The following is a 27,188-nucleotide window of genomic DNA, read 5'->3' on the forward strand; positions in this document are numbered from 1 at the left end:
AAATACATATATAGTTTATTTAGAGGAAATTCACTTACATTTGTGTTTTTAATGCATTTATTTTAGAATTTGTGTGGTACGTTCCAAGGATGCGAGCGGGGATCTGTTGATAAACTAATTACCAATTGATGCTAGGGTGGGTGCCTCCATATTTGCCCCGCTTCTGACTGGGCAGATGCCTGCGGTATGACAGTTGGCGTTGAAATAACTGACCACACGCCAGACTATAGCGCCCAGGTCCAGATGATTTTCATGCTTGGCGCTCATCTTTGAGTGGCTGAAGCCATTATGTGAGGGATAAAAGGTGTTAGGAATGAACATGGGTGTTTGTGCATTCAAAACAAGCTCAATCGAGTGCGGGGGTGATATTCAGCTTTTTAACACCTTTATATTTAGATGTTAATTGGAGATATCAAGAATGCAATTTCCTGGAAATTTCCATCTGTTCCTTGGAAATCTTTTGTCTAGAAGTTGTTAAGAATTGTATTGAGAACAGACTATAGGGAATACATGTTCTCAGTCAGAGTTTGTTTGGTGAAGAAGAGAGCCAATGTATCAGTTGAAAAGCAAATATTTCACCAAAGAGATAAATCCCATGCAGGTATTAGTTTTTATTAGTATGCATTGATTTGTTTTATGTGTATGCGAACTTTTAACATCTCTCATCATTTTCTTATTTTTGTCTGTGTCCCTCTGCCTTTCTCTGTCCCTCTTCCTCCATCTGCCTGTCTCTTTGTGTCTCTCTATCTCTCTGTTTGTCTATGTCTCTGCATGTCTTCATGTGTATCTTCCTATCTGTCTGTCTCTATCTTTTACCCTCTCTCACTTTCTCTTGCTCTCTTTACCCCTTCCTGGTGTCACTTTTCTTACTTCTCTTAAAGCAAATCTCTCCATTCTCTGCCATGGCGCCTTCACTGAGAGACTAACGTATAGTTCCAGGATTCTTCCATGAGTAGCCACATCGTATGTGCCTTATCTAATTGCTCATGCCCAACATCCTCATTATCTTATTCAGTTTGTTGGCAAACAAGACATTTTGATCACACTTCTCAAGGAGATAATTAAGTAGAGAGAAGAAGAGCAAGGTGAGAGGGTAGTAGTCAAGGACCCTGTTACACAAAATTCAGCAATTGATTCATCAGTTGATTTGTGCAATTGACCGCACACACTCGTCAATACGATTGATGTTAAATGTGTGGCTTAATGATCAATCACAAAGCAGTGTGTACTAGGGGCCATGTTAGAAGATGTGTTGATGGCCATATCAGCCAAGGCTAATTAAACACTTGAATAAAGGACGAAGACAGGATGAGAGACAGAAGCATCAGTTGCCTCCAGCCCCTACTTATCGGAAGATCAACATCGGAAAGAATGGCGCCTTTTAAGCCCGGGTCTAAGGCCCATTTGGACAGGTGTAATGGTATGTGTCTGTGTTTTAACATTCTAAACACGGATCACCTCCGGGTGAAGGGGTGCGTTGCTTGCTCCAGACGGGGGTAATGAGAGGAAGGGGGAGTTGGGCCGAGGGGCACAAGGTGTCTTTGCCTTGTGTGGAGAAGTGAACATCCAAGTTAAAAGGTATCAAAGAGAATGAGAGCAGTAAGATTAGGGACAGATGATGGTAGGTGATTATTGGGGGCAATATAGGTCTCAATGATCAATTAAAGGAGTATCACTTCCTTTTTATCTTCCCTATGTCAAAGATGGTATCCTAGAGGTGAGACCGAATGATTCTTGATTGGCAGGAAGAAGCAGTTGAAAGAGGGAATGAAATTAAAATTTATTGCCTGCAAATCTGTAGGTCCTCCGCTTATGCTTATAGATAGCTCTCTACCTCTTATGAAATTTGTTGGCAACTGATTGATTGAAAAAAAAACAGGAGCAGACAAAATACAATCTAACAGATACTTAATAAAATATCTCTGTAATTTGAGGCCAGAGTGTTCCAGGTTTGAACTGTTCTCTTTGAATTATCTTTGTACGGTTAATCGAGAGTCGGAAATGGATCTCGGGAGATGGTGGGAAGGAGATTTGAAAACCTTCGTTGACCTTCATCCACCTTATGCCTGCTGTATCATGTTTATCAAAGACTCGCCAGAAAATTATTGCTCACCAGTGTGTAACAAAAAGAGAAACGAAAAATCCCGAAATGGAGGGATCAAAGAGGGGGATAGAGATGAAAGGCCGTTGAAATATCTCCCTTCGGGCCATGGGCTGGGCTAACAAGATTTGGGAGGGGGTGGAATAAGATTGCTCATGAAGAATACAGTAGCTGTGAGGTGTGAAAAATGCAATTTTAGCTAATGGCCCGGTACCAGCCCCCGTTAAAGTGCCTTGACACCTCTAACAATGCTCCCTCGGGTCATCCTCCAGTTTTTAATTCTTCAATTTTCACGCCTTGTATTGACCGACTTGCTGTTTGCTTCTTTGTTCTTCGACCGTATGGTTTTCGTAATCAAAGATTATTTCAGTCAGTGAGGAAGTGCTATCCCATTTTAGAATTCAAGAAAGACTGACACCCAGGAACACAACAAAGAATATGAAGGAATCTCCTTGAAAGTTTCATGAGTTTTTCCTCTTCTAAATTTCACTTGATTATTCCCCAGCTAATCAGAACTTTTTGCATTATAATTAAAAATCATGTGAGCATTATGCTTCAAATATCTTTGGTGTAGATCCTCCTAAAGGAATAAATAGTAATTTATTTAGAGACACATTGTTTAGGTTTTTTCTTGACCCCAATGTACATCTGATCATGAAGCCTTTGTGATCATTGAAAGATAAGACTTGAAAATATCAATAATTTTTTTTTAATTAGAATTTTGTCCAGTCGATTGAATACAGAATTAAGTGATTTTAATTTATATCAGAATATTTTGTTAAAGAAATAGGCTGCAGAAATAGTTGAATCAGCGCTGACAAAAAAGAGGAAATCCATAAAAATTCTTCCCACAAAAATACCGCTTGGAGAAATTTCTGCTCTTGCAGAACAAAACTGGCAAATATCCCAGAGAATGACGGCAAGTGAGTTCACAGGACAGAATTGAAATAGAAGTCATTTTATATGCTTCATGTACTCAATCTGTCGGTCATTATTTCACAGATATGAACATTTCATGAAAATTGCCTTTTCGCAATTATGGAGTTTTTATGAAATTTGCAAGGCTTATGACCATCCTCTATCACTCCCCAGTGGCATGCTATTGAACATTGACATAGTTTATGAAGTATGATTTGAATTCGGTAGGTCTAAAGTTCAAATCAATTTACAGATTTCCTATTCTTTTCAGAATTGAAGGGGAAAGGCTTAGTTCCATGGTTTTTCTCTCACTTTATCAAGGTAAAACCTTGAACATGAAACTTTTCTCTTTTTAATTTTCCTCTTTTTTGAGAGGGGGGGGGGGGGGGTGGGAGGGCCAGGTCTTTTTGAAGTTTACTGGAAGTTTTATGGCCGTGAATTATTCACCTCTTTCAATCTATTGACAATCTGAGAATGATTTTTTTTCTCTAGGATTTAGGTCTGAGTGAAAAGTTGAAAGGCCATGTTGTTTCACTGTTTAGTCTAGCTTACTGTATATGTTCTTTTTTTTGCTTGATGGCACTCTGAAAAAAATTGGCAAATGTTCAAAGCCGTCCCTGGATAATGGGGTTGAATGTCAAGTAGAAATAGTTCTAAAGGAAGACATGATTGAAAATAAAATAAATTACATTTTCAACAGTCTTTGTTTCCTGGTTGTAGAGCTCTAGTGCAAATCATGCACCTTTAGCTTATCTTTTTTATAAGTTTACAAAGAAAAGACATGAAATTATATGTTCATAATCAAGTGCTCATTCGATTTTTTACTTAATTATGTACATCATTACCCCCCCTTTCTTCATTTTATCAATACTTTAATCTTTGTCTGCTTTCGTCAAAGGGTCATCCCAAATTTATCCCATGAAGGAAGAGCTTGTTCCTTTATGTTTATCCTTTGCTATTTCATTTAGCCTTGTTAAATGTGTCCTTTTTACTAATGCACAGTCTCAATGGCAAAACCACCTTCAGAGCGATAAAGTGATATTACCTTATCAAAATTGGCCGATCTTAAACCCCTTTCATAAACCCAATTATGCGGCTAATAGCAGCATAATTTGGTCGTAAAATTGGAGGAGGACCAGAGTTATCCGCATTATTTTAATGCTGCTATTATCCGCATAATAGTAGCATCGGGACAAGATTTCGAGTTTATGAACGCATTTCCAAATAATGCGGATAATTGCCATGGTGCGGTCACAAGGTCACCCTTTTCCAACACAACCGCATCGGAGGGGGCGTGTCCAGTTGTCATGACGATTATCTGCCTTTTGCGGAACGGGCGCTCGTAAAAATAATGCGGCTTATTTTCGGAGTTTGTGAACGCAATTTTTATTGAATTATCCGCATTACTCTTAGGCGGCTAATTGGAGGATGGGTTTATGAAAAGGGTATTAGAATCAGTTTAAGAGTTGGTTTTGTTGGTCTGCACTGTAGCATTTGATACCGTGGTCACATTTGTTCTACGGCGGCCGTACGGCGAGTCAAAAACAGCCGTTTTAACATTTTTTGTACCAGCTAAATATAGGTGGTTTGAATAAAAATGAATAAAACGGCTGTTTTCGACTCGCCGTACGGCCGCCGTAGAGCAAATGTGACCATGGTATAAGAGGCATTTGCTGCTTATTGCCATTCCATAGGACATTGGTGCCCAGGTGGGATTTGAACCCTATCGTGTTTTGTTGCTCACAATCCACGCTTCCAGTGTATGTCAAAATAAATCTTGGGGTTTAAGGTACCCCTACTTGCTGTAGGAACAGATTGAAGAAATAAAAACATGAATAGCTGAATGCTAGTTGAAGTTTTGGGGGTTTTCAAAATATAGTTCACATGGCTTTATGACAGATGATATGATAAATAGAAATACCTCTCACATTTGGTCTTCTTACGCCCACCCAACAAGTCATACGATATCAAACAGGATAAAAAGAAGAAAAATCTTTTGTAAATACAACCTCTACCCTCCTTTAGCAGTAGTTAAATCCCAAACGTTTGTTTAGATAGAAGTCTTTACCCTGGTTAGCTAAATATTTCTTGAGGCTTTTCACACAAAGATATTTTGTATTTATGATGGCATATGTGTATTTTGAAGGACGTTGTATAGTACGAGTGAGAGAATATTTGATGTAATTTGAATTTATAAATTTCATGATAAAATTCACGTAATAAAAACAAATAATAAACAACAATTCGGCCTTTTTTAAATAGAAATAGAAAATGTTATAGAGATTTTATTTGTGATGATGGCCAGAATCCAGTGATTGAAGTTACTCAATTTTTAGGGGTACTATTGATTATGAAAAAAAAATGCCCGGATGTGATGATATTTACCTGCATTTTTTAATTAAATTGATTGGTTTGCCTGACTTTGAATGCTCTGTGCACTCGTGCAACCAACCCAACTTGATTAGACCTATGCTAAAACATACATGTTGATCTCCAATAGGCCCTTTTTCACTGGAGGGTTATATACTCTGTCAATCAAAATGTTGAACAGCACTGAGCACTCGTCTGAAAACCATCTTCATGAAACACTTTATGGATGATTTACAGTAAGATCAGAGCATGACTGTGTTTGTTTAGAATAAGATCATGTATGAATTCATGATATTTACCTTTACATCACGTTTAGCCTTCTACCTGATCCTTCTGAAAGTACGGATTACCTACATTTTTTATTCGTGCTCCTTGTTCGATCGTTATCCTTTCAAAATAATTGTGACCGATTCTTGCAAAACATGGTACTGGTCCACAGCTATGAAACATGTATTTGCTGTTTTTATGTTCTACGTTATTGAAATTGAAACTTTATTTACCATAATCTTCATAAAAACATACAAATCAAGAAATATGATTGTTCCAAATAAAATACATTTACACGAGTAAGAATATCTAAGAATAGTCGAGGGATCACAGAAAAGTTGCAAAGAACTAAACAATTTATGAACATTATTACACAGACATTACACAGACATATAGTCTTAAACCCTTGTGTAATATGTGTATTATTACTATTGGCCACCTTTTAACACTAGGAAAAGATTCTTTTTCCTTCCAAGACTGGGGAATGTCTTTTTGTACATACTGGTAACTTTGATAGCGATATCTCTGAAATGTTTATTGCTGACAAGTGCCCCATTTTGGCAGAGAGGGTGACATATTGTGCTGGTACAGGCCATTGTCATAGATGATGCACATCTTGTAAACAACAATGACAAATTGATGCCGTTTAAATTATTTGACCTGGGACATGCTCACAAATCATGTAGAATTCTCTCACCACCTAATAGATATATGACTCTCGATCTGAGATTGTAACATAACATTGTAGTATATTGTGATTTATTGTTGGATATTTGGACTTGATTTCATTTCAAGCATCCCCATCACCTCATCCAGGGAGATCTTTCTTCTCTCATTCCTAAATATTGCTCTGAGAGATATCGAGATATCGCTGAATTTGTTCAATGCATGCTTGCCAACTAATCGCAATTTTACTGTGGAGTCGACACACCTGGTTTGAAGTCGAAAAGTGCAATTCAGAATTTTTATTTTGGGTATCATTGGTAAAGAATATCCAGTTCAACAATATTTTTTAAAAAGATAATATGTCCCCTTTTAGGCTAAAATTTGTTGGAAAATGAATGATAAATGAAGTATTATCTGCGCGATCATTTTTGTCAGATCCAGAAACGGGAAGTTATCATTTTGTAATAATCATAGGTTTTAGGGGTTTTTCTTTGATTTCATAAATTCATGCTTAGATCACCTTTGGTGTTGAGTGTTTTTGATAACCATTCATCTGTATCACATCACTGTGTATTTGAACCCAATATTTCAAGGACTTGGTCATATATTGTCAGAGGCATTGTATTGAAGCTCTTTTGTCATTCAGCAGCTAAAAAAGTATTCTTTGTAGAACTATATTTCAAGTTGTGAAATTGTCAAATTACTTTTTTAAAGAGTAAAATCCCATTCTGGAAAAGAGTATCATGAATTGTCTCTCAAGTGCCATAATTGGCTCTCTGAATTCGGAGAACGGGGAGAATAGTTCAGGATTGTCTTGGTGGAAAATAAAATCCTTTGGGATTTGGAGGCAGACTAGCGAATTGCGATTATTCACCCCCAAGTTCATGGAAAGTTGAGATAAAAGGTAATTGGATTGGGTTGAATTCATCTGTCTAGGTTTACTCTTGTCCGTCAATAAAAAGATACAGCGGGTAGGAACATAGTAAGGCTATGGTGCCCAAGGGGTTTACTGTGAAGAATCGAGATGTATGTGCATTTGAATATTTTGGAGTTGGTACCAGTATGGTGATAGAGTGGTGGTGGTTGGAGTGGTGATGGTGATGATGAAGAAGACGACGATGATGATGATGATGATGATGATAGTATAGTGATGATGATGGTGATGATGAGAATGATGATGATAAATGATGATGATTGCAATGATGTTTGTGGTGATGATGAAGACGATGATGATGTTGATGATGATGATGATGATTGTGATAGTTATGGTCACGATGAAGGTGATGAGGATGATGGTGATGATGATGGTTGTGATGGATATGGTTAGGGTAATAGTGATGAGGATGATGATGATGCTTCTGCTGCTGCTGATGATGATGATGTTAATGGTAATGGGGATGATGATGATGATGGTAGTGGTGGTTGTCAAGAAAAGCTGCTGCTGTTTATGTTGATAGGAAAAGAATTTGAGACATTGACAGAATATGAGTGAGAGAAATACAAATTCAGGGTAGAGAAAAATAAGATGTATGGAATTAAGTACTTTGTTTTTAGTGACAGTGATAAGCTTATGATATAAACTCCTGAAATCCAGGCTTCTGATTGACTCTGACCAAATTAATCATATAGTGAACACCTTACATAACAGGCCTACAAGCATCTTTCTATTTGTGAAAACTATCAATTCAACCTAATTGATTTCTAGGGTATGTCAGCTTGTCAAATCCAAGCATTATCTGCAAAAAGTTTTCACTTGGAGGAGAGAAAGCCGGACGAGATGGGTGCAAGATGCGCTTGAGTGGGATTGGGATGTCTTTCACACCATGGTGTCTGTCAGAGATTGATCATCGTGAAAGAGGTCTCTCCTCCCTAATGTGTCTTGCGGCGCATCATCAGCGTCTTGGGCTTTATGCAGAGTTCATCAGGATTCTCTATGAGTACTGTCCACACTTGAACCTTGCCGTGATCCTTCCCACTCTTCATTGGCCTCAGTTGCATGGAAGAAGGTCATAATTGCATATGACGATGGGGATGTTGATGAAAACTATGATGATGATGGTGCTGACGATGATGACAATGATGATGATATTCACAGAGTTCATCAGGATTAAAGACTTTCCATACTTGGATTTTACAGTGATCCTCTACTCCTTTCATTGACTGCATCAAGGAGCCTGAAGCCTCAGTTGCATGGTAAAAGGTCATAACTGCATTCAAGAAATCATTGCAGAAGAGGACTTATTCCACTTAATTTGTGTGCAGTTTTTGGTCATCGCTAGTTTGGACCTTCAAGTGATGAAGAACAAAATAAATACTGACATAGCAACACACCTAACTCACTGTAACCCAGTGAAATTTGAAGCGATCTCTTTTCATTTGGGAGCAGGCAACCTCCCTTCTCACTTATGCCTCACATGTTCTGTGTTTTAAAATTGCATAAATCTGTGAGAGCTACTTACATGTATATTATCTACTCATTAGGTCATTATATTATGTTGTAAAATTGTAAACTTTGTCAAAGTATCGATCATTTTATTTTATCATTATATTTAGTCTGATTTGCACTAGACCATCAGACCAATATGAAGTGAAATGGAAAAATAACAGCACAACGGATTTATGAAACTAAACCCTTCCTTTCTTGGAATCAACCAAGGAATTGTTTGACTCCCACTCATGATCATCATGTGGACTGAATGATGAGAATTGACAGCCGTTATCTAATTATCTTCTCTCCCATAATGCATTGCACCTTGAAGATCATTTCCAAGGTAGATATTTCCTATGGGACATCAAGCTTCTTCCAATTATGTCCTTAATATTGGATTTCTTTGCTTTGATGCGAATAGCAGCTTTTCATGTGTATGAGTCATAACCTCCAAAAATCAGAGTTAAATCTCCCCAGAGTTGAAGTCAAGTTCTCTGTCTTAGACATGGTTCTTTCTTCTTCTATCTCATCAAACTTCCAAGCTAAAATTGCTTGTGGTTCATGTACTCTTCTATTCTGCTGGATGCAATAACTGCGTCAGGTTGTATTCCATATCATGTTGTGTTCTTTGTGATGTTATATATCAGCCCTTGCGTTATTCCTTTTTAAACATGCTTATTCTTTTGGTAAATTTTGATGTGAACAATGAAACCATGCCAGACAATTCAGAGTGATAACACATGATAGAGGTAATAGTTTCATCAGCTCCTTCACCCCAGGAGCAGAGAGAGGCAAACATCGGTGCTTTATGCAGTGCCCCCAACTAGCTATCTCAAATAGAGTGGTGACAAACTGCTTTCACTCTTAATTCCGTTATCCCTCTCCCATCGGCTCCAGCCTGAGATTAGATCACCACTCTTCTCCCTCGGTCCCCTGACTCCAGAGAACCGTGCCATCGCATCATCTACCAAATTTGATTTCTCCTTTCCGATCCAGTCTCCCCTCTTTCTATCTGGTGCATGCTGCTGTTTGGCAAAGACTGGAGGAAGATGGGGAATTTTCTGTGGTGTTTGTCCTCTGTTGTCTTGCGCCTGCTGTAGTGATTGTTTGCTCAGGTTTTCAACTTGCCTTGCTTGGGAGGGTGGTGGATGATGGAAGGAAGATGGTGGTGTTGGTGGAGAGGCTAAGGGGTAATGATGATGGGGATGGCGGCAGAAAGAGATGATTATGAGTCTGAATGTGATGAAGATGGTGGTGGTGGTGATGGTGGTGGTGGTGGTGATGATGATAATGATGATGGTGATGATGATGATGATGATGATAATGGTGGTGATGGTGGTGGTGGTGATGATGATGGCAATGATGATTTTGATGATGATGATGGTGATGATGATGATGATGATGATGGTGATAGTGATGATGGTGATGATGATGTTATTCATAATGATGGTGACAGTGATGACTGCTGTGGTGATGATGATGGCTATGACTATTTTTGTAGAGAAATTGATAAAGAAAATCAGGATGATGCTATTGAGTTTGGTAGTGATGTAAATAATGCAGATAATGATAAGAAGGATGTGGAGAAGGGGGGGAGAAAGAGGCTGGAAAGAAAAAGAGGATCATGAAAATCAACAATAGTGTTGTATATTCACCTTACAATTCTTCCACATTATCTGTCTTTATGCCCATTCACCAAACCCTAGTCTATACTGATCCTGTTAAGACAGATCTCTTTGATCCTGCAAGAAATAGGTTATTTCCAAGAAGTGTGTATGAACATATTTTGATAACTTTCATTAATCAAAAATTTCTTCCTGTCTTCCCCTAAATTATACTCTGATTTCTGCAGAGGAAAAAGTTCCAGCCGGTTACCCCGTGATTACCCGGGACCCGCGGCGCTATCTGGTGGTGGAGAACAACCGGCCAGCAACCATCTACTGCGAGGCCATCGGCAACCCAGCGCCTGTGATCACCTGGTTCAAAGACTCTGTACCGCTGGAATCTGATGACAGGGTCTACACGATGGAATGTAAGTCTTTAAAATAGCACCTCAGAAATGAAAAGGGATGATCAACAAATTGAAAGGATATGAATATTGAATTATATAGCAATGGGTTAATTATGCAGAAATTTGAATTTTTAATCCATACACTATATGGGATTAGATAGGAAAGATTTCTGGGCCCTGTTGAATGAAATTTTCCTATGGGGTCCTCCATCTAAAGAAGACACCAATGGAATCATTGTTTCTGATTGGCTGTTAAGCATGTTACCATAATCGGATAGTAAAAGTTTCTCCAATAGTATATAGTTCATGTGCAGTACATGACATTACAGTTGAAGAACCGTTTTGGATAGGCAATATTGGGTTCCATGTTGTCATTTCAGAAATAGACATATCAGAATAAAATAACCAAAGTTGAGTGAACTTTCGATAGGTAGGAGAATAGGATTACCTATTAGGAAATAAGAATAAGTATTTTCCCTTCAAACTATTCGTCCTTCAGATTTAAAACTCAAAAAGGAATCTTGTTTCTAGACAATTGTAGACATATCTTTGGACATTACCCATTAGCCCTCTTCAGACTACAATTACTTGGCTATAAATCCAGCAATGAGCACGTGAGAATGGCTTCTCTTGAAGTACAATTCACTTCTTCAGTTGCAAGTGCTAGAAAAACTGCCCCAAATTTTCCATAACCTTCTACAATGTTGGGTTTGGTTTAATATATTCTGATTCAGAAAAATTTATTAGCACAACAGATAAGTGTGGAAAAAAAGTTGAAATATTGCACATGAATGCCAATTTCATCCACATTATGTTGTGCTCTTGTTTGTACTTGCAGGTTTGAATTACATATATTAAAAAAATGCGAAGAGGAAGAAAATAGTTTTTCTTTAATAGATAGACATAAGGACATGAAAAAAGAAATCAATTTGAATCATAGAATAAAAAAAATAAGGGGGAAAGGAGATAACCAGTATATGCCATATAGTTTCAAAGGCATTGCATTTTACGTATGATACAGAGACATTGCCAATTTGAAGAGCAATATGTGGTCAATTTATTCATGAAACAAGCAGATAGATGTGTGTGGGATTGGATTGGCTGTCAGGGAGAAGAGAAATTGATATTTTAGTAGACATTTTCCAATTACCGACAATATATCGTTTTAGAAACTAATAACAGCTTTTGCAAAGCCTTAACTAACATTGGTGTTTTTCTGGCTATTGCCCAGCAAGTCAGCGCTTATTAATTGGTGATTTGTCGTGGTGCAATTAATGCTTCATGTTTGCAAGTTTTCCAGCTATGTAAAGAATAAAGCAGGAATTTTGAGATGGTATAGGACTTAAATGTTGTTGATGATTAGCAGATGGCAGTTTTCCATCTTTGGAATGATATTAAAGTAGCAATTTGCAATTATGCACTGGATAGTCATAGTTGTTTAGAAAACAAAAGGGTTAATCTCCATTGTCTTTTTTGTTCTAATGCATGAAATGTACTCTGTAGTAGTATCATGCTAGAAATTGATAAAAAAAATCTCAACTATTAAAAACTTGACAAATTGCACCCCTAGTAATTTGGCTATATGGTAAAAGTGAATTAGTGATGAAATAAGATTGGACTCAGTGCCGTAGATTTAGTTAAGGCATATCTTATCAATATTTTTTTAATTAACTGACAGTTTCTTGTGGATATACATGTACTGGTGTATTTCTGTTTCTTCCAAGTTTCTTTCATGTCAGTGACTAACTTGACTCCCAAAACCCTAGTAGTATAACATACATGTAATAATATTCTGCAAACTTTAAGATATATACATTTTTTATTTAATAGAAATATTTTTAAGGATAGTAATCAACATTAATCATTTTTTTCATGAATTATTTATTTGTAATTAGTGAAAGTGTGGTGTGACATTTACACATTCGTATATATAAAGTAAATTATACTCATTTATTATTTTTTTAGGATGTGATAATCTCTTTATGATCAGTTTCTTTCTTGCATGAGCAATTATTGAAAGGCTTTTTATTCCTTTATTTGTGTTTGACAATTCAATTTCTTTTCTGCAATATTGGTTGAGGCGCATTTTAATTAAATTTGTTGCATTTTTGTGGTATTCAAAATTGTAAATGAAAGAGGCATGTCATATGTGACATATGTATATATATCTTTATATCTTCTAAGCCTTGCCTTTTATACTGTATATCATTATTATTTTTTTTGGTTTATAAGTGTAGTATAAATTATGTATATAGGACTATATCTTTTAGGTAGTGTTCTCTCATCATTAATGATTGGCCTCAAGAAAAAAAACTTTTTCAAGTAGTGATCATAAATTCAAAGTTGATAATTAAACCAAATGTCTGAGATAAATCTTGCTTAGTTTTAATTCTCCCTTTTATGAAATTTAGAAATTGAATATGTAAAATCCAAATTCCTGAAAGAGCATTTCTTATTATAAAGACATTTTAGTCCCCTTTTCTCTCAAATATTTGTTCACTAACGTTTTGGGGTAAAGTCATCATTACATCGATTCTGATGGAATTTTCAATAGTTGCATGTTACGTTATTAGTTTCATATTTAATTGAGTCGTCCCGTATAGCTCTATTCATATAACACTATAGATTGAATCAATGTTGAAGTCATGTATGAAATATATATCCCATGTATGTATACTTGTACATGTAGACATTTTGACTAACAGAAACTTTGTTATCTGTTCTTTTATTTACCACCACCCTACCTGTTCCCCCATCTATGTTTTTTTTACGTCTCCCGCAATTGTGACTTTATCACATCACACACTCCAACCCCTTCCCTGTTTTTAATCGATACCCACAACACACACAAATACATATCTACAACCCATATCTACAACCTTCTACAAATGTGTATGGCATGTGTGTCCACAACGTACTGCCACCACTCAACTTCTCGTACAACAACTACTACCACCACCATTCGTTGTCCTACTTCTACTACCTACTACCGACTCATATTCAGCCTTTCTCCATGACCGTTCTTTACCAGGTAATTGCGGTGTTGGAAACCACCCCCGCTTCCCTAACTATACCTATGTGTATGGTGAGCCTTTCATCTCCATTTCATCCACTCACCCCCCGTCTTGGAGCAGGAAGGTCGCAAGTACACCAGCCTGCATCTTGGGAAGATAAGACCTTTCTGCTCTGAGAGCACCATCCATTTATCATATCATAATCCATGTGAAAAAAAAACATACTCAAATATTGTTTACCCAGCTTTTCAATGCACATAATAAAAGAAAAAAATGTGGCTGTGCCTGGGTGTTCTCCTGTTATGTCATGGTAGTCAGATGTCCTTCTTGCGCTAAGGCAGTAGTTACCCATAATCCTATTTAAATATATTAGCAGTCCTGTTATACCAAATATAGCCTTCTCATATTGCATCTGGAAAAATTAATTTCTCTCTCATTTGTATGCTTGTTTCATTTGTTTACTTCGCTTTGTTCGATAAGTGTTATACCTCTTTTAGAAATGGTAGGTAACAGATAGCGTATATTTAAAAAAAGAGAAGGATCATTCAATGAGGTGTCATATATGGAATAAGTTGGTCTTGAAATTTTGTGAATCATTGAAATTCAGGTTTTGCTGGCATATGACCTAATAAATTCTTGAATGAAATTAATTTTTGATGGGCTATGGGAAGGGGGGGGGGGGGGCGTCTCTGTGTTTTTACAAGTATACAAGTAGCTGTCAACAAGTTTAGTGTAAAAAAAAATCATATGTATTTCATGTATAGGAAAATAATATTCTTTATTCATAGCTTAATCTCGAAATCTGTCAAAGAAAATTCAACTTTGTACAATATTCTGGTCATGCACTTGTGCTCACATTCCATCAAACTTTAGCGAGAAATTTCTTTTTCAAAACTCTTGCTTTTCTTTCAGTCAAATGTTGTTCGGTGTTGTTCCACGGATCACATTTTCAAACCAAATTTTGTATGACACGTTATGTCCCGTACATGTAGCTCAATTGCTCTGTGTCTTGAAACACCTTTGTGATCATTGTGTAGAAAACATCACATATGATTTGCTGGGAGTATTTAGACTAATGGCAATTGCACCAGAAATGTAAAACAGCCCAAATAGTAATAGAAATCTTTAGGAAAAAAGCCACATGTTAAAGGAAATAATGATTTTATTTTAAATGAGATATTTCATGAAGGAATAAGGGGTATTAAATGCCGTCGTTATTGTGAAATGGATGAGCGATGTCAGAAGACCCCCCCCCCCTTTCATTGTCATCAGACCCATACCATCTTCCCTGTCCTTTATCTGGTTGTGATTGAATGCAGAGTTCTTTCTTTCCACCCATTTGTTGTAGTACTGGATTGCAGTTCACCCTTTCATGTGTTGTTGGCATGTCACGAGTAACAAGTGAATATCACCTCTATTCAAACCTTCGGTGCCATCTTCCGAGAAGAGTGAAAAGCAAAATACACCAAAAAAATTATTTAAAAAAACTTGCGAGAAGTCATTGATATGCAGGTGCAATTGTTAATGAAATTGATCCCAATCTCGTCAAAGCCTGGCTCTCGGGAGATGATCCCATAGAAAACCTGACTCATATCTCCCAGGATGATGAAACGCAAATATGACAATCTCCCTCCAAGAATGTTAGCCCAGAATCGCCAAACAGGCACCGGCATCTCTCCTCCCTTTTGGCACGGCGTTGCATCTCTCTTGTCTCGCTGGCATGCAAGCCAGCACGCTCCAGATACTCACGTTACAGAAGGGATGCACTGCAGATGAGAAAATCAGCAAGCTCGGGTTACACTGATCATCCATTCATTTTCTCGTTAGATCTCCAGTGGTTGCCGAGTTGCTCTTTGCTGATTTTGGTCGTGACTCGATTGAACCTTACAATGTTATGCCTGAAGATTTCTCTCTGAGGAGTTGATGTCAGCATCCTATCTGCCGTAATTCCAAATGCAGCGGAGAGCTTCTTAATTAAAGTTTGATGGAAGAGTCAAACCTCAAAGGCTGAATTTGTCCAAACCTTGTAAAATATGAGGAATTGGAAGTTACATTACAGTCACACCAACAAAAATGACTCCAGAATTAAACACTTTTCCATTCTTTTGATTCTTGTTGCAGCAGTTGGTTCTTTTGGCGTTTGCAAATCACAACTTTGTGTACTGTTTCCAGTGTGTCAGGGAACTTCTGAATCAGAACCTTAGCTATAAAGAGTCACACCTGTATCTCATGTCTCTAGTTCAGCACAAGCAGTGCCTGGTAACATAAAGCTTAATAGGTATTGATTTTAGAGCTGATTTATTTTAACTGATCATACACAAATAATCAATAAAATTAATTATAAATACAAGTATATGCCTCATGATCTATTGCTAACCTTTATGTTATTGGGCCTAGATTGTGTTCCTCCTATTGGTTCCTGAGGACGTTGCCATGAGGATTCAGAATTCAAATTTAAAATGGTGGCTTAGATTATCATCTGAGGAAGATTAATGTGTGGCCTCAATCTTAAAGGCGAATCAGTGGCATGAGAAATTAGTGGATCTACTTGAATTAGATAGTTTTAAGTTTCACAGAGTTTAACAAAATACTTCCTGTTGCTTTTGCAATTATATTTAATATTTTAGGGATAGTTTACTGGTTGGGTCTCTCTTTTTTCTGTTGGAGCAACTGGGCAACCAATGTAAGGTAGCTTTCAGGGTGAAATGACATGAGGGAATCATTTCTGTGCTTCTTTTATTGATGGAAAGCTCTACACTTATTCATATCACCCCCTACATTCCAGTTTGTGCATGCCAAGTTGTACAGTTTCTTAGGCATGGTATGGCTGCATGAGTGTCTTTGAAGCTTCTGCATTGATCGAAGTGCCTCAAAGACTTCCCTGAAATGCAAGAAAGAACTAGAAGACAAAAGTCTATTCTCGTTATGGCTTTGACCTTATTCAAAGCATTTTGTGTTGTTTATTTTTCTGCTTTTCCATAATCTTGTAGTCATTTTTCTTCTGTACATACTAGCCATCTGTTGCCTAAATGTGGTAACAAAGGACCCACGCAGCACAGTGCTTATCTCTTTAAAGGAACTTAAAGTTTGTTAGCATGAAAAGTAAAACATATTCCATGGTACATTAGTGTTTGCACTCTGCTCAAACAGGATCATTGTTGCAAGATATTTTGAAAAAAAAAATCATCTTAGAAAATAAGCTGTCAAATCCAACAAAAATGCTATCTTGAAGTACATGGCTTTGTTATGCTTCTAGCAGTTATAAATATATGATTTTAGTGCTGTGCATACTTCAGTCATTTATGAACTTTATTTGATGAAGTGCTGGAATTGGTGTGAATTGGGTATTGCATGCATATATATTTGTATATGCAGTGCTTTTGGTTGAATGTATGTAGAATTTATTTAACTTTAATTTAATGATTTTCATGTAATACTCTTGGGAATTCCCAAGTGCTAGTCATAGGGATCTGTCAGTATTTGTGCTGGAAAGTGAAGAATTTTACGTTTTTTTTGTTAATTTGAATTACCAACGAGGTTAAAGTAATCGTCAACTGGTAATCACCATATGGTATTCAAGTTTGAATTATAATGTGTCATGATCATGAAGCTATTACTTTTTGAAGATACAAGAAACCTGAAAATTTCAACATTGAAATCAAAATGAATCATTAACATAGTGTTCCTGAATCTGTATTTTAAATCAATTTCTAATATCATCTCTCCTGGTTAAAGAAAGTAGAGAAAGTATTCCATATACTAATTTGATGATTATATTGTGTCTGTTTTCTTTTGTTACTTCTAGCTGGTCTTCAATTTTCCCGGGCACAACTGTCTGATCAAGGTCGCTATGAGTGTGCTGCAAAGAACACTGAAGGAACCCGCTATTCTATGGAGTCACAAGTCTATGTTAAAGGCAAGTTTGGTTACCAATATTTTCTTTCAAAAGCTTTCCTCTTCTTCCACCTCCTTTTTTCCTCTTCCTCCACCTCTCTTTTCAGTTCAATATATTTTCATTTTTTTATTTTTACCAATTTCTCCAACTTTTTCACCTTTGTCTTTCCCTTTATTTGTTTCCCCCTTTTTCATTTGTCCATCCAACTCATTGCTTCTGACTATTCTCCATCTCAATGTCAAGTGGAGCCATGTTTCCCTTTCTCTTCCTGCTATCCTGCCATCTCTTCATTTTACTCTCCTATGACTTCATTTGTTTGTTCTTCCGTTTTTTATAAAATCTGTTCATCTTTCTCTCCTCTTCTTTCTTCTTCACTTTTTCTCTTCTGCCATCTAACTCAAGTTCTTACGATTCTCCTCATCCCATCAGAACGTCAAGTGGAGCCTCGTTTTACCATCACGCCTTCCAACCAGGAGGTGGTACCTGGAGGCAGCGTGAACCTGACCTGTGTGGCCTACGGCTCCCCCATGCCTAGGGTACGATGGATGAAAGCCGGTATGGACCTGGACGACATGGGTGATCTTCCAATTGGGCGCAACGTCCTGCAGCTGACCGACATCTATGAGACGGCCAACTACACCTGCGTGGCAACGAGCCTTCTGGGGACCATTGACACCTCGGCCAGGGTTACAGTGAGAAGTAAGATTAAGGACTGGTTTATTTCATGTATGAATAACTGTGAATAGAATCAAAGTCGAGAGTCAAGGTGGCTTTTTCATTTTGTAAGATACCATTGTTCGCGAGCATTGTATTTCTACCAAATCGCCAGAATGTATTTTAACAATAGAGTGGAGACCGGATGTGAGCTTTGAAGGTTTGCATGGTGGTTCGACTGGATGGTGAGATTGCGGTTACACCATGTAAGTTAGTCCTAAAAAGGTCTTCCTTGAATCAAGTTCAAACAGTTTTAAAAAATCTAAGAGCCTCTTCAAGGGCCACATGGAATCATTACTAAACCTTTGACCAAATTCTATAGGAACTGTCTCATTGAAACAAATCTGTATATAAAAACCACCAAAGGGAGACAAGAAAAGTGCCCTTTGTGGGCAGGTTCATGTAATGCATGTTTCAATTGGTGAATTCTATTCAAGGGAAACAAAATTAGAAGTGCTCTTTCTAGACTGGTGGCCCTTCTTTATATTTAATCACTATTAAAGCAAGTTTGATTGTATTTCCAGTCTGAATATTATCAGTATAGTGTGAACTTCTATTTTTATTAAAAATATACACAACATACATGCTTTATCAATAAAACAAAAATTCTGTCTCTTGTATTCCAGCTCGCCCCAATGTACCCAGTCCACCCGTGGTGACCGGCTACACCTCTTCCTCGCTGACGGTCGAGTGGAGCACCCTGGCCGGGGACACCATCACCTCCCACGTCCTTCAGTACAAACGAAGCCGATCGAGCGGTTCCTACACTGAGGTGGAAATACAATCCGCGCAGGATACGTCCTTCACGATAGAAGACCTTCTGCCGTACACGGAGTATTCCGTACGCATTGTGGCTGTCAACAGCATCGGGAGGAGCGACTCTAGCGATGAAGTTACTGCCATGACGGGAGAGGATGGTAAGGAGACTAGAATATTTTATTTGATTACCTTTTTAAAAAAAATCAAAATGTAAGCTTATTAGCAGTATCTTGTGAAATCTGTGAATTAGGATCATTCAAGGAGACAAGAAAATTATCTCTTAGGCAAGTGGTCTTTGTGGATTGGTTGGCATTCAGATCCAGATGTTTTGTGGTATCTGGATCTGTACCCAGCCAACCTGTCATGAAAATTCAATTGAGGTGAAGCCAATTGCGCCAGCCGTGGTTCTGGCTGGAATATTCACCCAGGGAGTGGAGGATCAGCATACATTGTGTAAAGGCAAGTCTGACTGAATCCAATAACCAGGATTATGATAATGTGTGCAGCATGTATTCCATTGCTTCTCAAGGGTCCAGTCTCACAAAGAGTTACCATTGATGCGATCAACCTCAATTCTATGGAAACTCATCATTGTCGTAATATTTTCTACAGGAAATTTGGACAATGTCCTGTGTAAACAAAAAGATGCACCCTGAACTTTCAAGAAAATAATGAATGTATGAATATACATCATTATAAAATCTTTTGAACAACATGCAAAATAGATGTAAACATTGCTGGTTTTCCATAGTTGTGGTTGATTGGATAAATCGCAACTCATTATAAGACAGGGTCCTGAACTATGCAAATGGACAATTAATATAATAATCAATGTTTTTTATGGCTGCCCCCTTTATTTCTCAATTCTTGCTTCACTTCATAGGCATCTCAAGTCAAAATTATTTGAGAGCATTTCATGAAAACTAGAAAACAGAGTTAAATGATTCCAGGATGGTCCCACATATAGGGGTTTGACATAGATGTTTTGTGTAATCGTCTAAGTGTTTAATTGAATACCTAGGGGGTGACTCTTGATCAAATATTCTTGATTGATCATGATTTACTATAAGTTCCAGCAAATCTGCTGTCTTACTTCCCTCGTAATGTTTGATGTGTTTAGTGGAAGGTGGCTGTGAGACCTTGATCTGTGCATTCTGATGACAGTACAAATGGTTTGTTTGAATTCGCATTGTAATTGATGATTGATTGTAATGTTTTGTGCAATGGACCCTGACTCCTATGTAAACCTTTCAAAAGGGTTCTTTCACGAAAACACAATACGATCAGTCAGTCGGGAGCTTATAAAGATTGAGCTGGGGAGAAAAAAAAATAAAGTTCCAAAAGTGTTGTAAGGATTGTACCACCCAAGATCAATTGCCAAATTTCAAGTCAAGTTTCAACCTTGATGAGTATTGAGAACTATGATTCCTAAAGACTTTGTGTAGGGATCACTCAGTTCCCGTAGTCTGTTGGTTAATATAGTCCCTCATTACTGTGCAGGCTCTCTCACCTCTTTTCACCTCCATATGATTGAATGATCCCATTCTAATCTTATTCTCTATTCTAGTCTATGCCCTTCCTTGAAAATGCCTTGGTTTCAGTATTGGCATCTCATCAGTTATCTCTCTCTCCCTCTTCTCGCTCACACAGTACCCGGTTCTCCGCCTATAGAGGTCAGGGCACGCCCCCTCAGCGGCAGCACAATCATCGTCCAGTGGAGTGCCCCCACCACTCCGAACGGTGTCATCAAGGGGTACAACGTCTTCTACACCACCAACCCCAACAGCGACCCCGAGTCCTGGTTCCACGTCTCCGTGGATGCTGGTCGCTCCCTGACCACCATCAGTGATCTGGTGACCATGCAGATCTACTCGGTCAGCGTTTCGGCCTTCACCGTGAAGGGAGAGGGACCAACCTCGCCACCCATCCAGGTCAAGACGCAACAAGGAGGTGAGTTTCTTATGTTTCTGAGACTTGGTACATAATTGCATTATATGTGCCCGTATATGAAGTCAATGCCTCACATTTGGTCTATGTTCTTTGTAGGGTGTCTGTACGGTGATCGTTTCCTGCCGCGCACAAACTCTGTAGGCATATTATGATTCTCGTACAAACTCATAATCGTCACAGGGTCTGCAGCGTTGGAACGTCTCTCTACAATCTTCATTTGGCATTTGTTTGATTTATCTTGACCCTTTAGAATAAAATCATAAGATGCCTGTAGCCGCCTACTAAAATGCAAAATCAGGGAATCAATTGGTCTCTAATTATCCCTCTCTTTACCCTAGTTCCAAGCCAGCCAGAGCAATTTGAGGGTGTGGCCATATCAGCCTTCCAGATCCGTCTGACGTGGATGATGCGTGACACGGAACCCCAAATTGTCCGCTATGAGCTTTACTACAATGTCTCTACTTCCGACATGCACAAGACCATCACTCCGACCACAGACTATGTCCTTGGTGACCTTCGACCCAACACCCTTTATCACATCCGACTGGCTGCACGCTCGGAGACAGGTGAGGGCGCCAGCAGCCCTGTCATCACTGTCAAAACACAGCAATCAGGTAAGGATTGTGATTATAATTTTGATAATATTTTAATCTATTTCCAAGATTACCACCATTACTACAATACTATTCATCTGAGAGCACTGCATGCACTCACAAAAAATATTTTTAATGTCCAGAGTATTCCCAGATGATTATTTTTTACTGTTCACTCTCCATGGCGATTACTTTTTCTTCTATTATTTTTATCATTATTAGAAAATTTGTCATGACATTACAAAAGTGCAGTACTTATGAAATAAATGGGTAGGATTCTTTTAAGGGAAAGTGCTGTTGTTCAATATCGCATTGTGAGACATTGGAATTTCGAGTTCATCTAATGCACTGTACATTTACATTCATGATCCAATAACTTCCTTTCATTTCACATAACCTAAATCACACATGTTCTTTTTTACAAAAGTTTTATCACTGCATGCAAGGTGTATAAAGTCAGTTCCATCTACAAGTAAGACGTAAAACCCGAAATGGATATTTGTCAAACTGTACCATGACTGATCCTAACAGAGTACCTAATGTTTAAGTGAAAAATTGACCTTTTTTTGTGTTGTATTGATCTGTTTTATTCTCTGCCTCCAATTTCCATGTTTGTATATAAAATGTGTGGAATTGTGAAAGGAGACTGCGTATGTGTGTGTATCATTGTTGTAGTAAGGTGTGTATCTGTGAAGTTATGAATGATATATCGTCAAATCAAGAAGAAAGTAAATATTAATCAAAGATCGTCTATTCTAAAAGAAGGTATTTTGCTAACATTGCTTCTACTGCAATATTTTTGTTTTTAATTTTGCCTAATTTGGTGTAATGGAGGGTTTCTCTATGTCCACTATCATTAAATGACTTCAATGATGAATTGTGGGAAATTTAAGCTAACACAAAGTGGAATTTTGAAGAGTAAAATGGCAGTTCATATCAATCTGAAGTAATGTTAGTAAAATACCTTGCCTGTATAGCCAATGGACACAGAGCTTAGGGATTGATGGTGGGGCAAATTTTCACAATTGATCGCATTGATCGTTCTGTGTAATTAGTCATACCCTACAATCGCAAAGTTATGTGTTATGAGGTCCTGGAGTAAGTGCCACTCTAGGGAGCATCCCATGAAACGAGTAGTCAGTGAAAATATGCCACTGGAAATCCTTGAAACTGGTTAGATCAGAACAAATTAGACAGCGAAAAATCACTGACAAGATGCTTCATGAGACCGCTCCCTTGGTGTCAGTGATATTTGTTGAATGGTGATCATATCTTGTCTTTATGTACTAACACAATCCCATCACCCCATACCTTCCCCACTGTGTCTTTCCACCAGTCCCCGGTGCTCCACCCCAAGAGGTGGGGGGCACGGTCCTGAGCTCTACCAGCATAGAGGTGCGGTGGAGCCCCCCTCCGGAAGAGGACCAGAACGGGGACATCACCGGCTACAAGATCGTTTACCGCAAGATGTCGCTAATCAGCACCAATGACCCTGAGATGACAGTACAGGTGGAAGCCGATGACAGATCGTACGTTCTCGAAGATCTTAGCAAGTACACGCTCTACGATATCAGCGTCGTGGCATGCACAGCCATCGGGGATGGTCCCCCGTCCGATTCTTTATCCATTCGTACTGCGGAGGATGGTATGTATTTTTTTTCTCTTATGAACAGACCCTAGTGGATAGGGTGAATCAATTTGCTGACTATGGGACATGTTTCACATGACTATTATATGGTCACCAACATTGAAGTATCTGTTAAATTCCTACATACATCACAATTTGTCAGTGAATTTATGGTCATGTGAAACACTGCCATATTAAACCTGTGATAAAGAATACAGTATCCCAAATGAAGTCCCATCATACCTTACTGGATCTGTTAAAAAAACAGTGGTGTGGATTCTTTAATTCTTATCAGTAGTTACTCATAATGGACCAGCTACTTGAATGGTACTTTGGTGAAATATCTACTGCTATAGCAAGCAGTACCTTGAATTGTGTTGTAAATCTAACGTCTCCTTTCGTACTCCTAACGGCAACCTGCATGATTGTATATATGTAATTTGTCTTCAGATTTATTTAAGTGGATAAGTGAACATGTTTGGTTAGGTGTGTACAAATGAAAACATATTGTCTTATCAACTTTTACTAACGTACTAGTTTGAGTGTTCTGTGTACCATGCATATTTTTAACTTTCAAATAGATCATTTGGTCTTGGTATGGATGATCATGCCAGAAAGACTTGATATTTTCAGGCCGTGTAAACTCCATGGGACATTAAGTTGCAATATTGTCTGAAATTAATTTTACATGCTGACACAGCTGAAAATGATCTCTTATTGGCTCCAAATTCACAAAGGTGGTTTTGAAAGCCCACAGTTGAGTCCATGGTTTATGCAGATTTCCTGTATAAATTACGCTTATTATACCGCGTATATTAAAAAATGTGCGATGCTGATGATCTCTTATTGGCCCAAATTCAAAAAGGTAGTTTTGAAAGCCCACGGTCGAGTCCATGGTTTATGCAGATTTCCTGTATAAATTACGCTTATTTTACCGCGTATATTAAAAAATGTCCGATGCTCATGCGCTTTTGTCACAGTGTGCCAAATTGACGTCTGTTGCCATGGTTATCTACGCTATTTTATTAATGAGTCCACTGTTTTTATTCATGAGTCCACTCTTCAAGCAGTGGACTCTTGAAAGAAATAGTTATTTAATCATGGTAACAAGCGTCAATGTGACGCATTGTGACAAAAGCGCGCATCAGCATTGGACCCTTTTTATACACGCGCCCAAAATTAAGCGTAATTAAATTAAGTGTAATTTATACAGGAAATATGTGTAAACCATGGATTCAACTGTGGGTTTTCAAAACCACCTTTGTGAATTTGGGCCATTATGTCTTATGTACTGAGAATAGATAGGGATTCCTCCCCCCGATGAATATGCACATTGTAAGCTGAGAAACTAATATAGAAAATGTCAACTGTTCAGAAAAATTACTGAACAAGTTTTTATTGTTAAGCAAAAGAGTGCACACATAATATGCATGTTTGTTTTAAATTTTATCATAATCATGAAATTGCATTTATTTTTAATGTTAAGTGAAATTCAGGCAAGACCTATTACATACATATTCTTATTTTTGAATTACATTGATAAATGTAAATTCAGACCCCCTTTTTGTAATACATAAATTGCGAGTGAATAAATGATCTAAATATGAATATAAAATATTATTTCTTTTAGTTGAATCATTTACTATTAATTCAGTCTATGGGGACTATGAGCTCTGGACCATGTTTCATAAAATTGGTAAATCAATGACAATTCAAAAAGATATTAAAAATGATGCAATGTGATCAGTAGAGAACAAAATTATCTTCAACAAATATGATCAAACGGTCAATTTTCCATGTTCTGAGCTGTTGTAATTGTATTGATATTATCACTAGCACCTGAGGGTCCTCCTAGGAAGGTCCGAGTCCGTGTCTTCAACTCGACGACGATCAAGGTCCAGTGGCAGGCTCCGGATCCAGACCTCCAGAACGGCGAGATCCGTGGATACCGCATCGACTACCAGACTGTAACAGAGGAAGGTGATCCAATCGGCTCACCGCAGGTTGTCTTTGTTAATCAGCCGGATCTTAGGGTGAGTTCCTATGCCATTCCTCATCTTATTCTTTTTCCCGTTCACCCTTTTTTCGTTCTTCTTTTCCTCCTCTTTCTGTTCGTAATAATCCTGTCTTTCTACTCATCTCCTTGGCCTGTTGAGAAAGAATAGCATTTACAGACAACTCGATAAATCATTTGGAAAATCCAAAAGTACCTATCTCTGATTGGGTTTAAAGCGAGTGGCGTCTGATTTTTGGAGATCTGCGTTTGATGGTAACTCTTTATGTGACAGGCCTCTGGTGATCATCATATTCATATGCCTGAATTCTGAAGTCGGGTTTAACGTAAACTGGTTTAAATTTGTGGTTTAAGTATGGATAGCCAATTGTTACATAAATCACTTACAGTAGAGATATCATATTTCAGTTCATTTGGCTCTCAAATCATTCATAATTGTCTAGGAAGTATAAACAGATGATTGTCTTCACCATGGATGAATCAGGAAGGAGCACAGTAAACATAAGAATAATACAACTTAATAAAAATTTTGACACTTTTAGCTTCCCATAATTTTAGCACAGAGTTTGACCACGGTCTAAGTTAAACCTGACTTCAGAATATGGACCATTGTCTCTTTCCTCATCGCCGGTTCCTACTCTTTCAACTTTTTCTCCATAATGTCTTTCTCACCCATCTCTTCTTCCTCTTCTTTCACATTCTTTTGATCTAGATTTCTTCATTTTATCTCTCTCATCCGTCTCTTCCCATCTTTTTTTCCTTCTTTCCATCGTTTACTTTCTTCCTGTATCCCACCTTCACCACAACATTCCCCCTTCCCTTCCGACTCAACATTCCCCCTTATTCTTTGCTTCCATTCTTCTTCCATCTCCTGCCCACCCACTTACCTTCATTCTTCCCTCCTCTCTATCCTACCTTCTGTCCATCCACTATTTTTCCTGTTACCTCCTCTCAAATGACAAGTGATCTTCATAGTATGACCTCATAGACCTCTGTCATACCTGCATCAAAGATTTTCAGAACATTACTGTGTCCGTCAAATGATTGAAACCTGTTTAAATACTACCATTTAGTAAATGTGGATACCATGACAAGTATTTCACTTGTAGGAAACCAGGCACCACTTATTTGATGTTACCTTCTTCCAATTTGAGTTAGTAGTTCTCCCAGTTCAAAATATGACAATGAAATTACTTAAATCCATTTTGTTGGTATGTTACATTGCATATCCATCATCTCATCGATGAACTTGATATTTCTGAGTCAAGTGCCCAGAGAGGCGGTACTTTGTTTACCTTTAAAATCTAATATTCCAAAGAATGTTATGTACTTGCAAATGTTTAACATTCCATTCCTTAAATCGATCTATTCACTTGCTCAGAGACTGTATCGTCCTTTGAGAGGAGTTTCATTGTTTTTATCGTTGCCATGGTGACTGTTCGTTGTTTATGTATATTTGCCTTTTCACTCACTTTTTGTACCGTACTATCATGTTTTTCTGTTGACTGAACCTCTTTTTCCAGACTCCCGGCAAATGTGAATTCTTTACATAGTACTTAAAAAGGTTTATGGCCCGTGAAGTGTATTATGTTTTGCTCTCTTTTATGTTGGGGAATGGCAAAATAATTTGTCTCTCTCCTGAGTTTATTTCTTTCTCTTTGATCCTCTTTGTAAACTCTTTGCTATGCAGTTCATGACTGTGTCTCCATGTTTAATAACTTTAGACCTATTTTTTTTCCGCTCACTTCTTTCTATGTGATGTGTTATTGTATTTTTTTCCTTATTCTTTCTCCACTTCTCCAATCTCTTCTTATTTACCCATTCCCCTCTTTTTGGCTTTCTCTCTTGCTCGCTCCTTTGC

General features: G+C 37.8%; 1 protein-coding gene across 2 annotated transcripts in view; it reads left to right on the top strand.

Moving 5' to 3' along the window:
* LOC121423593 (tyrosine-protein phosphatase Lar-like) overlaps positions 1-27,188 on the top strand; it is a 66,565-nt gene that overhangs the window by 12,810 nt on the left and 26,567 nt on the right. For both annotated transcript variants that reach the window (XM_041618968.1, XM_041618969.1), the window contains exons 2-9: positions 10,603-10,782; positions 17,581-17,691; positions 18,100-18,369; positions 19,011-19,301; positions 20,794-21,093; positions 21,432-21,707; positions 23,023-23,331; positions 25,150-25,346. In XM_041618968.1, coding sequence (XP_041474902.1) covers positions 10,603-10,782; positions 17,581-17,691; positions 18,100-18,369; positions 19,011-19,301; positions 20,794-21,093; positions 21,432-21,707; positions 23,023-23,331; positions 25,150-25,346 — 1,934 coding nt within the window. The remainder of the gene's footprint in view (positions 1-10,602; positions 10,783-17,580; positions 17,692-18,099; positions 18,370-19,010; positions 19,302-20,793; positions 21,094-21,431; positions 21,708-23,022; positions 23,332-25,149; positions 25,347-27,188) is intronic.

This window comes from Lytechinus variegatus, chromosome 11 (genome assembly GCF_018143015.1).
Source record: "Lytechinus variegatus isolate NC3 chromosome 11, Lvar_3.0, whole genome shotgun sequence".
Lineage (NCBI taxonomy): Eukaryota > Metazoa > Echinodermata > Echinoidea > Temnopleuroida > Toxopneustidae > Lytechinus > Lytechinus variegatus.